Genomic DNA, 13,897 nt, shown 5'->3' with positions numbered 1-13,897 from the left:
TTAAGGGGGTCTGAATACTTTCCGTACCCACTGTATATATAAATAGTCCCATCCATGTGTAATGTAGTAATCTGGAAAGTCAGCAGATCTCGGTGAGCACCAGTCCTCCTCTGGAGCAGCCAACACACCCCTGCGGGAGCCGTCATGAGCAGCAGCTGGTGCAGCTCAAAGCTCACAGGTACCATAACAAAGCGCTGGCATGTTATGAGTTCACGTCTGCTGGAGTCACAAAGGGTTGCAAACACAATCAGGCCTGACCGCAGAGAGCGGCTGACACTGCTGACGTGCCATCCGGGGCTTATGTAGACGGCGCAGGGCCTGTGAACCAGCACTTACTCGACCGCAGCACGTCTGTCTTGTGCAAACCCACCATCAGGAATAAAACGCTTGGGAGCTGCTCCCTCGAATTCCCTGCATCATTCCCAGATTGGTTATGCAGGCCGCCGGACATCAGGACTCCTGTTAACATTCAGCGTCCTGGAGATCCGCCAACACTGATCTACTGCATCAATTAGCAGCAGAACTTCACTAGAGCCGCCAACAAGCAAAACAAGACGCTGAGATCACATCTCTAATGAAGCAGAGGAGCTTTCTCCATGATGCATTCAAGTCAAAACAAGCTGTAAGAAAGAAACCACAAATGAGATAAAGAACAAGTCTCCAACTTCTGAGATGTTTTTCCTGAGAACAAGAGTTTCAGAAGAGATTCAGAAGATACCAAAGATTGCAACAAAAAAACAAAAAAGCACAAAACTTGAGTTATTTGCAAATAAATAAATAAAGGTAGTCAAGTCATTTGTAAAAAAAAATTAAATTTAAAAAGATCAAGTCATTTGCAAAAGAAAAAAAAAATTGTTTTTTTAAATAATCACAATTCAAATTACCTGTAAAAATCTAAATTCAAAAAGGTCAAGTTATTTGCCAAAAACACAAAAACAAATTTTAATTAGAAAGATCAAGTTATTTGCAAAAAAAGGTCAAATTCCGAAAGGTCAAGTTATTAAAAAATAAATAAAAAAATGGTCAAATTATTTGCAAAAACATTGAATCAGAAAGAACAAGTTATACTGCAAATTATTTGCAAAATTGTCAAAAAATATCAAGTTTAAAAAGCTTTGCTTTCAAGTCAAAACAACCTGTAAGAAAAGAAAAAAAAATCACAAACAAGATCTCATTAATATTTCAATGAGATCAAATGAAGACAAAGTGCAAGTGCTTATCAGATGTTTCTCCTGAGAATAAAAGTTTCAGAAGGGATACAGAACTACCAAAGTCTACGATCAAAAGTCAGAAATCTCAAACATTTCCCGTCAAATGATCCGAGCTGCTCCACATTCGTTTCACAGCTCTTAACTCTTACTGTATGACAACTATTGACTCATTTGTGTCTATTTTTATTTCAGGAATTCCAAGAAACATCTGAGGCAAAGTTGATACTTCAGTTACTATAACAACTCATTAAATCTCCTGATCAATGGAAGAGCAGAGCAATAACATTTTCCTCTGGGTTACAGTATTGACTTGATTTCACCTGAACCGCTCCATTCCAGAAGAGACTCTCTTTCATCATCAGCTGACAGGCCTTTCATTGACTTGGCTTTTGGACTTCTGCGGTAAAAATAGAAAGACAAGCCGTCATTAATTCGACGCACAACCCTGAATACCGTCCTTCTATGGTGATGAAAGTCCAAACATATCTTTGCTCTTTAACTTTATGCATTTCTTATCTGCGTTTATCAGCTGAAGCAGCACACCCAGAGTATCTGACACGAGCAGATCCATGACAGCGCGGCCATTGACTCGCCAGCAGATCAACACACGCCTGCGTGATGATAGTAACACGCATGATGACATAATTCAACACAGGTGGGCCAGTATCCTGCAGAGAGAGCGGTAAAAGTGCAATGGAAAACTCAACTGTAAACACATACTGTAACGGCAATTATCTAGTCAACAAAACGTGTTTACCTGCAGTATTTACACGCTAAACCCAACCGTTTAATGAGATAAAATTGAAATGCTGTTAAGTAGAGGACAAATCACTGTGTCCAAATGTAACCTGTCCTAGATTGTTTAATAGCCTCATCCACAACTCATGCAAGATGTGTTTTGTAATCAATATTACTAGCACTTATAATTTTAGTGATAACCTCCAAAACGAAGTACTAAGTACAATGAAAAACATTTGGTGTAGGATTTACATTGAAACTACTTTCACTCAGAAATTGCCGTTACATTTTATGAATAATTACACAGAATCAGCAAGTAAAACATTGGATTTGATCGATTATATTAAGGAAAAAAGAGAAAGTTTTCTAAACTGTTATGTTTCAAAGTGTAAATGAGACATCATCTAATAAAATACTCACTAGTTTGCATACATTTCCAGAAAATAAATCCGAACACTGGATAAAGTCAGGTTTATCATTTTTGTTCTATTTTGTTGACACATTAGAGTTAAAGGTTTTTATAGAGGGGATTTTGGATTTCTCTTTTTATCACTCCATAAATCAGAAAATACTGAAAACAGTCAGGAAAGAATACATTTTCGTCATGCTTTTAGGAAAAACAGTTATATAAACCAAGCAAATGATTTATAAACAAACCCCTCAGTAAAAACCTTCAGAATATAGATAGGAGTAAAACTGTAAATTTTGGTGTACGTAAGTGCTGCTGAAGTGGAGAAAGAAACTCATTTAGAGAAAACGTCCTTTAAATATATGTATTGTATTTAAATGTACAGACACAATTAGATAAAGTGCACTAATTAAATCAAGTGAATGGTATATGAACAAACCACTCAGCAAAAACCTTCAGAATATAGATATGAGTGAAACTGAAAAAAAACTAATAATAATAATAATTTAGAGAAAACATCCTTTAAAGATATGTCCTGTAACTGACTCTACAGATGTAATTAAAGTGCAATAAAATAAACACTTTAAAGTCTGAAACAACATGTTATGAAAAGCCAAATATCCCAAAATCTCAAAATTGAAACAATATTTTGCCTTATTTTAAAATGTACTCCATTAATTTTGTTCATTCATTTTTTTACAATGCATTAAACTTTAGCATGTAACTCATCCCACACCATTTGTCATCAAAATAAAGTTTGATCAAATGCATAAATACGTTTACATTTACATTTAATAGATGCTTTTATCCAAAGCGACTTACAAATGAGGACAATGGAATCAAAACCAACAAAAGAGCAATGATATGCAAGTGCTATAACAACATCTCTTAGTTAGCTTAATGCAGTACATGTAGCAAGTTTTTTTTTTTAATCATATGAAGATATGAAAAGCCATGTTTCTGAATGATAGAACCTAGTGATGCCATGTAGACAGAGAAGAGAAGTGGTCCAAGAACTGAGCCCTGAGGCACCCCAGTAGCTAGATGTTGTGACTTGGACACCTCACCTCTCCAAGATACATTGAAGGACCTATCTGAGAGATAAGACTCAAACCACTGGTATAAAATACAGTATAGAAAATTCAGAATAGTGTTTTAAAATCTGCTGTGTATTTTTATTTCTAACCCATCAATGCACATTTTTATGGTTAGATGCATTTTATTATATGCATGACGCAGTAGTGCCATTTTTGTGTTGCGACCCACTATTTGTGACCACCAATATCACACGTGTCCAAGCGTTTGCATACAATTACGACTTGATGCCACATCAGCAGACGAAATGCTGCCAGGTTACAAAACCCATCTAATAAAAAGTGGAATAAAGATCACATGATTTACAATAACGCAGACAGTATTGTTTGATTCAAATGTTATTCAAAAGACTTGCAATTATGCATGTAAACACATCTCATGCAAGTCGTTACTGGGTCATCATCATTGTGTACTTTGGTACCTCACCAACACAGCAGATGTTATCGTTGGCGTTCTGCAATAACATTTATTTTATCTAATTGTTTACTGTGTTGAGTTGTGGTGAGTGAGCTTTTCTCAATCAGGGAAACACCCATCTCAAGCAGTGGCAGTCTGATCTTTGTTCCCTGCACCCTTATGACCGTAATTCCATTATCCTGAGCATTTCATCCAGTCAGTGATCTCTGATTACTCACGCATGTTTACCACACCGTCATTAATGTGTTTGACATTCAAGCTAAACTGCAGCTCGGTTTCGAAACCAAGTGAGCTGCTTCACCGTCTACATGGACACCTGAAATAGTGAGTGATTTTGATCATCTGATACACAGCACACAAAAATGGCAGGCAAATTATGACATTTCTAATTATGTTGCAACTATGATGATTAAAATGCTGCCTTAATAAGCAACAAATGCAGAACTGATGTTTGTTTGTTTGGATTTTTATGCCATGCCAGCTTGTTTGGCTATTTTCATGGTTTCAAAAACTATACTTGAGTTATTACGTTTTTAAATAGAAAAATTAAAACCCGTTTCCAAAACAAATAAGTAAAAAATAAAAATAATAATAATAATAATGCAACCAAACTGATGATGCATATGCTATATAGTTTTAAGACATTTAATATGTCTATATAGTTTTTATTAATTATATTTATTTTGTATTATTTTTAGCACATGATTATTTTATAATATATTATTTTTTAAATACATTCATACATACATTATGTATACATTATATTATATACATTATGTATATATGTATATATATACTGTATATACACACACACACAACTATATTTCAGTTAACAAAATTTCAAAAAGTATTTCTGATTTTATTTTATTTCAGTTAATGTTTGTTTTATTTATAAATATTTATTTTATATTTTATTTTAATGTTTTTATTTGTTTCATTTATATATATATATATATTTATTTTTTTATTTTTTTATTTCAAGTAACGAAAAAGTATTTTTCATGGATTCAGTTTTAGTTAACTAACATAACCCTAAAATGATGCAACTCTCAAAGCACATTTTCTTCATCCTAATCTAGTAGACTAGCTGTTTGCACCTCCAAGTGTCAAAATCACAGTCAATACAAGCAAAAAAAGTGAGTGTTAACGCTGTGCTGTGAGACAGACTCGCAGAGAGAGAAAATAGATCAATGAAGCTCCTAAAGCAGGAGCACTGGGCTTACGGCCAATTATGACAAAATTACTTAAATATAACCACACTCACATATCTAAATGCAGGAGCAGGAGATCGGACTTCACTACGGAACGACGGGATCACAGTCACAGCTGAAGAACACCGGATACTCGCCGTACTTCACGAGCCGAGGCTCCTCAGCATCTGCTTGCTGTCCTGCAAACATTAACGCACATTGCAATAGACAAATATGGTGTCTATTTGGACAGTTTAAGCATATAATACTTTCCTAGCATATTCTGATGGCTTAAACCATTCGCAGTGGTTCAAATGTTTGTGATTATGAACTACTTTGATCGGCATCCTAAAACAAAACAGAGGTTTTATTCGTTACAATGAAAAGTGTTCAGAAAGCGCACGAGGACAAACTGGCTGATGGGAAGAGCATAAAAACATGCCATTTCTGAGCCGGCATTATGAAAACGATCTCAACAGAAGGTTAAAAGCGAACACGCTTTATGGGCCCGTCCAAGTTCTGAATATTCAACTTAATACCCTTTCAAAGAAAACATGCCTTGTCCTGCCTTTCAGGATTTGAGTGTTGAATTGAAGGGTTTGGCCCTTCATGTATTATATGACAGATTTCTTTAGGAAATCATAATGGCCACCAGTGCTTTTGCCTTCACAATACACTAAATGAACTCTCTTGTAGACATCTTTGACTACACAAAACAAGAGGAAAACACGGGGAAATTATTTGACATTTCCCACTAAATTTAACCCCCTTTTAGTTATTTTTTTATACCTACATAAAATTAGACTACACTGAACATCTGTATGTTTAATAAACGCAGGCATTTAATCATACTGCAGGACTTTATTCTATAATTCTATATATAATATTGTAAGAGAAAAGTGTTGTTCAAAATCCTGCAGTGACTAAATATTTCTGTTTCTTAAAAGTACAAATATTAATGTGTGTGTGTATACATCTATATATATATATATATATATATACTGTATATGTGTGTACATACAGATAACTCCGTTTTTGTTAATTTTCATAAATCATGTTTTTATAGTGTTTTATTGTGTTAGTTAGCTGTATTTTTTTAGTTATTGTTATTTAATCAAAACAACCCAACTGCAGTTTGACTGATATTAATTTGAATGCAGGATCCAAAAAACATGATTTGTGAACATATATATTATATATACTGTATATATGCACGCACACACACACACTTTTGTGTTTAACTGTTTAAAATTACTATCTATTTTCCAATTAGTTTGATCCTCTTTTAGTTATTTTTTTTCACAGATGAAATTCCTGCAGTATAACTAATATTTGTATGTTTTTGAAAGTACAAATATTCAGTCTAAATGAGTACAAGGGCATAGGAACTGCATGCATAAATTATATACAGTATATGCAATTACATAATTATTACATAATTAGTTAAATAATATTTAATAATTATATTCAATATAATTATTACACAATCATATAAAAAAAACATATCCATTTTTCTTTTAATGTAGCTAATGTTCATCCATCAGTTTTTCTGAGAGAATTACTTTTCAAACATCTATGTCTTCTCGTTTTACGCATGTTTTTCTCTTTCAAATGACTTCTAGACCCCCGTATCTGTGCGTGGATGTGCTTTCAGACTCATGGCAGGATGTTTAGAGAGCTTCGCTTTATAATGCCACGCAGCTTTAATTCAATTCAGTTTTTCCAATTCAATTTGTTTGTATAGAGCTCTTCACAATGCAAATTGTTCCAACCAGCTTTACAATGAATAGAGGCTTACAAAGTCCCTCAGGGAAGCCAAAGATGACAGTAGCAAGAAAAACTCCCTAAGATGAGACGATGAGTAGATGAGAAGGAATCTTGGGAGGGACCGAGGCTCAGCTGGGGAAACCCTCCTCCTCCTCAACTATTTTATACAAAGCATACATACAAACACACACACACACACATCTGCTGTCAGTGATTCATTTATTTGCACTGCTTTTTTGTCAGTTGTTCAGTATCTTGTTGTAAAGCATGAGTGATGCATCTATGCATCAATCCCTTAAAGGAATAGCTCATCCAAAAATTTAAATTTACCCTCAGGTCATCCAAGATGTAGGTGAGTGTGTGTCTTCATCAGATTTGGAGAAATGTAGCACTGCATCAGTGTCTCAGCAATGGATGCTCTGCAGTGAATGGGTGCCGTCAGAATGAGAGTCCAAACAGCTGATAAAAACATCACAATAATCCACAAAAAAGCTGCAACAAATCCATCAAGACGTTTTTAACTAGAATACGAGTCCATACTCCCGCTTCCTCCAGTGGAAAAGTGCATCTGCTGTTGTCTCTCACATCAAAATCCAGCCACATATGTGTTTAGAGCTGTTTAAACGCTGCTTGATCTGTGCAGATTTCTCTCCTGATTCACACCAGAACACTTTTTCACTGGAGGAAGCGTTATTATGGACTCGTATTCTAGTTAAAAACGTCTTGATGGATTTGTTGCAGCTTTTTTGTGGATTATTGTGATGTTTTTATCAGCTGTTTGGACTCTCATTCTGACGGCACCCATTCACTGCAGAGCATCCATTGCTGAGACACTGATGCAGTGCTACATTTCTCCAAATCTGATGAAGAAACTAACTCACCTACATCTTGGTGGCCTGAGGCCGAGTACATTTCCAGCAAATGTTCATTTTTGGGTGAACTAGTCCTTTAAGATCACATTCAGAGGATTGATTGCTTTGTTGCATTTCTCATTAAGTTGGTTGCAGAAAAAATGAATAAATGCAAATGAATGAGTCATGTATGTTACACATTAACTGCCATGACACATCAGAAATATTTAGGATAAGGTTAGGGTTAGATGATGCTCTCATATTACTCAGAATGAATTCAGAGCTCCATTTATAACGGCAGACGGGTTTTAAAGTCTGAAGAAACTACTGTCACTGATCCTTTGATTTAGTAAAGATGGTTTTAATAAAGATTGTATGACGCAGCTTAATCCTGTGGAACGACACACAAACACAACACCAAACACCACAAACCTCCCTAACAAAACAATGTGGCCGAGCCAGATTAATACTATGGTATTTATGGCAGACATTGCAAGGAACTTCAAAGAATATTACTATGGAAACACTGAAAAATCCAAAAGATGGATTTTCATGAGGCTTTACTCTAAATAGTTTACATTTTTGCATAATTTTATTAGTGTATTTTTCCATTTCTGGCCAAGTCATATAGCCATAAGATCAGATGCTTTAGATATTTAGTGCATAATTTTCTGTAATTTACACAATGGTAGCCGCATGAATCCAGATTTTGCTTTGTGCATTTATCTTACTTCAAAAGTTGCTCTCAAACGCGAAACCCGATTTTATATGGTTTTTGTTGGTGCTGAAAAACAGCTTTATTTGTGCGGATGGAAACATGATGGATGGATGGATCAGAGTTGTGCGAGCATGAGAAAAATGAGGGCGGGGCCCGAGGGTGACGCCAGCGCGCTCGAACCCCTGAGCGTATTTAAACGCGCTCAGAGCCAAGTGTGCGCGTCAGACGCGTTCAGAGACGCGCGTGTGGATCATGAGCGCTGTGTGCTGCTGAGAGGTACCAGACACACACCATCTGCTGTACAGTCGCGCTTCACTTTCACCTGATCCGTGCGGATATTAACAAACATTCACCTGGATTTCATCACCTGTGCGTCGCGTCTCGGAGGCAGAATGCGGCGCGCTTTAATAGACACGGGAAACTATTACAGTTAGTTCGGATCCGGATCTGCGTCTTCGGGATCCCGATGTCTTCATCTGAGCCGCTGCTGCTGGTTTTCTCTCTCGTTACAGACGCGGCAGCATCACGGTTCCGCGCGTCGCGTTGCGCACGGCGCGTCAGCTGGACACTCTGGACACTTCTGCGCACGCTTCATTGGGATCTAGCGGATAACATGTTGTGAATGGACCTGGAATCGTGATATTTGGAGGATAACGCACGGATTTTATCCTTCGGATCTTTGGATGTTTCCTAATTTATTGAGAATTTGGCTTTTCTGAAGCTCCGGTCTGTATGGACCCCATTTAAGGTGAATTTATCTCGTTCTTTCTGCATATGGACACAACATAGTTTTTCCTTATTCACTTTTACAGTAATTTCCCCGCGTACACTCTTAAACATAAATGTTATTGACGTTTCTTTTCGTATTAATAATCATTCCAGCAGTACATATTCTTTGAAAATAAAAAAAGTTGGACATTTGATTGTAGAATCCTCAGATTCTGATGCACCAAAACATATATGGTCTCCTAAAAAAACACAAAACATCTGATGAACCTAAAAAGGTTCTCATATAGTCTGTATAACCCAGTTTGAATCCTTTATTTCCAAGAGTGCACCGTTCTCCTAACATAAAACTGTATGATATATTGGGACTCCAGCTGAAATTAGTTACTGTATGCTTTTCAAAACATAACTTTGTAGCTTCTATAAAACACTGAAAATGCACCGTAAATAATATGGAGAAACCTTTAAGAGTTTAACTTCGCATCACTATGAGCAACTTTGGAGCAAATGTAATAGACTCGTTTTAATAGGTCAAATACTTAAAATCCAGGATTTATGCAGCTCTGGTTGTTTTTATAAAGCAGAATGATGCAGTAAATATCTTAACCAAATGATCTTCTGACTATACGACTTCAAATATCAAAAAGCTATTAATTAAACGTAGAAACAGCAGGTTTTAAATGATCAAAAAAATTTGAGCTATTCAGAGTAAAGCGTCATTTACTGCATTAAAGAGTCATAAAAGTCATTGTAAACATCATTGCGTTCATGAAACTGGTAGATTTTATTTGCATTTTCATCAACAGGAGTTTTTGAGATCCGGAATGGGGAAAAACTCTGGCAGAAAACATGCATTTTTCTGCTCTGTAATACTGGTTAACTTCGCATCACTATGAGCAACTTTGGAGCAAATGTAATAGACTCGTTTTAATAGGTCAAATACTTAAAATCCAGGATTTATGCAGCTCTGATTGTTTTTATAAAGCAGAATGATGCAGTAAATATCTTAACCAAATGATCTTCTGACTATACGACTTCAAATATCAAAAAGCTATTAATTAAACGTAGAAACAGCAGGTTTTAAATGATCAAAAAAATTTGAGCTATTCAGAGTAAAGCGTCATTTACTGCATTAAAGAGTCATAAAAGTCATTGTAAACATCATTGCGTTCATGAAACTGGTAGATTTTATTTGCATTTTCATCAACAGGAGTTTTTGAGATCCGGAATGGGGAAAAACTCTGGCAGAAAACATGCATTTTTCTGCTCTGTAATACTGACAGAAATCTGTTCAGCATTAACTGGCCTACAGAACACATTTCACACAGGGCCCTCATCAGAATATTTAATTCTGCACTTCTCACAAGTTACAACACTTTGCACTGAACCGTTTCCCTCTGGGAAGACTTTCAGTAGCGCCGAGTACAAAAACACGGCGTTCGTCAAATTAACTCATGAAAAGACTCAAATTTTTCCATTCAAAGCCACGTTTTGTCACTCATGCATGCTTTTGTGCAGACGTTCATGCTTTTACCTTTGCACCATTGCAGCTTCCCTCAAAGGAACTGAGTCTAAAATGAAGTTATGGGACATTCTAGCCACGTGTTTGTTGCTCCTGAGCTCCGTTTCCGCACGTCCCGTCTTCCACAAGCTGCAGCCATCCAAAAGAGCCGTCGTCCGCAGTGAGACACCCGCTCTGGACCCCATCATCGACTCCCAACCTGAAACCACGCACCAAAAACAAGCCTCCATGGAGGAACAATGTAAGTCACTGAGCATGCAACTCTCAATTTCTTCAATGCACATCGCAAAGGAGATGTCTATGAAGTGTTAATTCATTTTAGTTCAAATGCAATGGAGAACTGCTTTCAATTACTTGCATAGCTGCATGTTGAGCAACCCAGATACAGATGCACAACTGTGACAATATACTGGTCAAGAGTACAGTACGTTAACTGAAACATTACATTCGTAAGCACTGCTTGACCACGTTTTACGCAACAAACCCTACTTTAGATGAACTCTGCACGGATTGTTTACGTGAATTTATAGTTCATGCCTTTCCCGTCACGTCAGTATCTGTCGATGTTCACAACAGCACCTTACTTAGGAAAACGTGTGAGAAAAGTGCTGGAAAGCTCGGCGTTAAACGTAAACAATCCGTGCAGAGTTCATCTAAAGTAGGGTTTGTTGCGTAAAACGTGGTCAAGCAGTGCTTACGAATGTAATGTTTCAGTTAACGTACTGTACTCTTGACCAGTATATTGTCACAGTTGTGCATCTGTATCTGGGTTGCTCAACATGCAGCTATGCAAGTAATTGAAAGCAGTTCTCCATTGCATTTGAACTAAAATGAATTAACACTTCATAGACATCTCCTTTGCGATGTGCATTGAAGAAATTGAGAGTTGCATGCTCAGTGACTTACATTGTTCCTCCATGGAGGCTTGTTTTTGGTGCGTGGTTTCAGGTTGGGAGTCGATGATGGGGTCCAGAGCGGGTGTCTCACTGCGGACGACGGCTCTTTTGGATGGCTGCAGCTTGTGGAAGTCAGAATTGTGAGACGTAAAGTCAGAATTGCGAGACGTAAAGTCAGAATTGAGAGATATAAAGTCAGAATTGCGAGACGTAAAGTCAGAATTGCGAGATAACTATTCTCTGGATAAAAACAAACTTGCATAGAACTGAGATGAGCACCTGGCGTTTGGGCGTTTAAATGGTTTAAATGTGAATGTGCCTGTTTATTCATTGTTCAATCATCCTGTGATGCACAAAATTGCTTTCTATGTAGGCAGCACAGAGATTTGAGTCACAGCCAGCGTTTGTCAGAGTCATCTGAGACCGCCGTAGATCACGTAACCAACTGGGTTACACAAATGACTCCAGCGTAAAGTTACTCGATTCTGGCACCGAAACGTTTCACAAACGGTTGAAGCTCATACAAACATCTCAAGCAAGACTAAATTCCCTAAACATCTGAATCATCTCAGTCCCACAGAGAATAGTTCACTTTACCTGCCATAAGGTGCATCTGTAACACGAAACAGGTGTTCATGCATATTAGATGTGCTGATATTTGCATGAAATAGCAGGCATGAAAATCACTGAAACAGGTTTTGAGAGTTTATTTCTTTTAGTTAAGGTGTGGCTTACAATTGGCTTTAAAAGCACCCTGTCCTAATTTGACAAGTAAACAGCGATTCAATACATATAATTTGCATGTTCTCGATCATTAAACTGCATCAAAAGCTGCTTGTTTTTGAATAAAGCAAAAGCGATAGAGAGGGTCGTGTGTCACCGCGTCCCTGTGGAGGGCCAAATGACTCAAAATTAAATCATTAAATAAATGTGGAAATGTATAAACAAATCGATAAATACATAAATAAATGCATAAATATTTATTCATTCATTCACACTCGTACAAACAATGGAATCCTAATAATGAATAAATTTAATTTGTTGACATGGCATGGTTAGATTCAGAAGGTAAATATCATATATTATGTTGGGTGTCCATCTTAGAGATAATCACCATGTTTAGAGTGAAACCATCATATTTTAAAACATGATATTAATCATATCATATAATAAAATATCATTTGTTGTTACTACAGTAAATCTATATTATTATGGGATTTCCTTCAATGCATTCAGAATCTTTACTTTTTAAAATGATTTTGTTTCTGTATTTTACAATATATTTTTATATTAACATTTTAATGACAGTATATTTATTGAACAAAAATGAAGTCTTTTATTTGTCAAAATAAGTACAAACTCTGCTAAAGTGATTGTTTTGAACAAGTATTAACTTGGACATTATTTTAAAAATAAAACATTATTTTAGCTAAAGTATTTGTATCAATACTGTGTGCCCCATTCTGGTGAGCCTCGCTTGTATGATTTATTTTTACCCAAAATGTTTTGCTCCATAAATGTTCAATACAAACATATATATATTTTCTGCAATCATACATTATGTGCATAGTGAAAAGCACTTTTTTTCTTAAGGTGTGCCTTTAGCCCTGTTGTAACCTACAATATGCTTCAAAAGCCTATATATAAATAGGCACCACTTTAAGGGCAAGACAGGGTGATGTAGTTGTTGTTTAAAATAATAATAATAAAGAATAGCATTAACAGCAGCAATCGTCGTCCCCTAACATGTTTAAAGTTTATGACTCGGAAACTGGAGTATAAAAATAATCTCAGAGTAGTAAATACGACTTCAGAGGCCGTTCATGTCATTTATGACAGCAATGGATGCTCTGCGGTGAATGGGTGCCGTCAGAATGAGAGTCCAAACAGCTGATAAAAACATCCCAATAATCCACAGCACTCCAGTCCATCAGTTCACATCTGGAGAAGACAAAAGCTGAAACTAATCCAGCATTAAGATGTTTTTAACTAAAATATGAGTCCATAATCCATAATAAGGCTTCCTCCGGTGAGTCAGTGTTCTGGTGTGAATCAGGAGAGAAATCTGCACAGATCAAGCAGCGTTTAAACAGCTCTAAACACATATGTGGCTGGATTTTGATGTGAGAGACAACAGCAGATGCACTTTTTCACTGGAGGAAGAGTTATTATGGATTACGGACTCAGTTATATTTTAGTTAAAAACATCTTAATGATGGAGTCGTTTCAGCTTTTGTCTTCTCCAGATGTTCACTGATGGACTGGAGTGCTGTGGATTATTGTGATGTTTTTATCAGCTGTTTGGACTCTCATTCTGACGGCACCCATTCACTGCAGAGCATCCATTGCTGAGACAC

At 36.5% G+C, this 13,897-nt stretch overlaps 1 protein-coding gene across 1 annotated transcript in view; it reads left to right on the top strand.

Moving 5' to 3' along the window:
• Positions 1-8,631: 8,631 nt before the first annotated feature.
• Positions 8,632-13,897, top strand: part of LOC107560825 (glial cell line-derived neurotrophic factor-like) — a 17,907-nt gene continuing 12,641 nt past the window's right edge. The window contains exons 1-2 of the mRNA XM_016245093.1: positions 8,632-9,144; positions 10,673-10,885. Of these exons, the coding sequence (XP_016100579.1) occupies positions 10,699-10,885 (187 nt within the window). The 5' untranslated portion in view covers positions 8,632-9,144; positions 10,673-10,698. The remainder of the gene's footprint in view (positions 9,145-10,672; positions 10,886-13,897) is intronic.

This window comes from Sinocyclocheilus grahami, unplaced genomic scaffold, assembly GCF_001515645.1.
Source record: "Sinocyclocheilus grahami isolate Dianchi unplaced genomic scaffold, SAMN03320097.WGS_v1.1 scaffold745.1, whole genome shotgun sequence".
Lineage (NCBI taxonomy): Eukaryota > Metazoa > Chordata > Actinopteri > Cypriniformes > Cyprinidae > Sinocyclocheilus > Sinocyclocheilus grahami.
The sequence above is the reverse complement of the archived record's forward strand: the minus strand, read 5'-3'. Positions and strand labels throughout refer to the sequence as shown.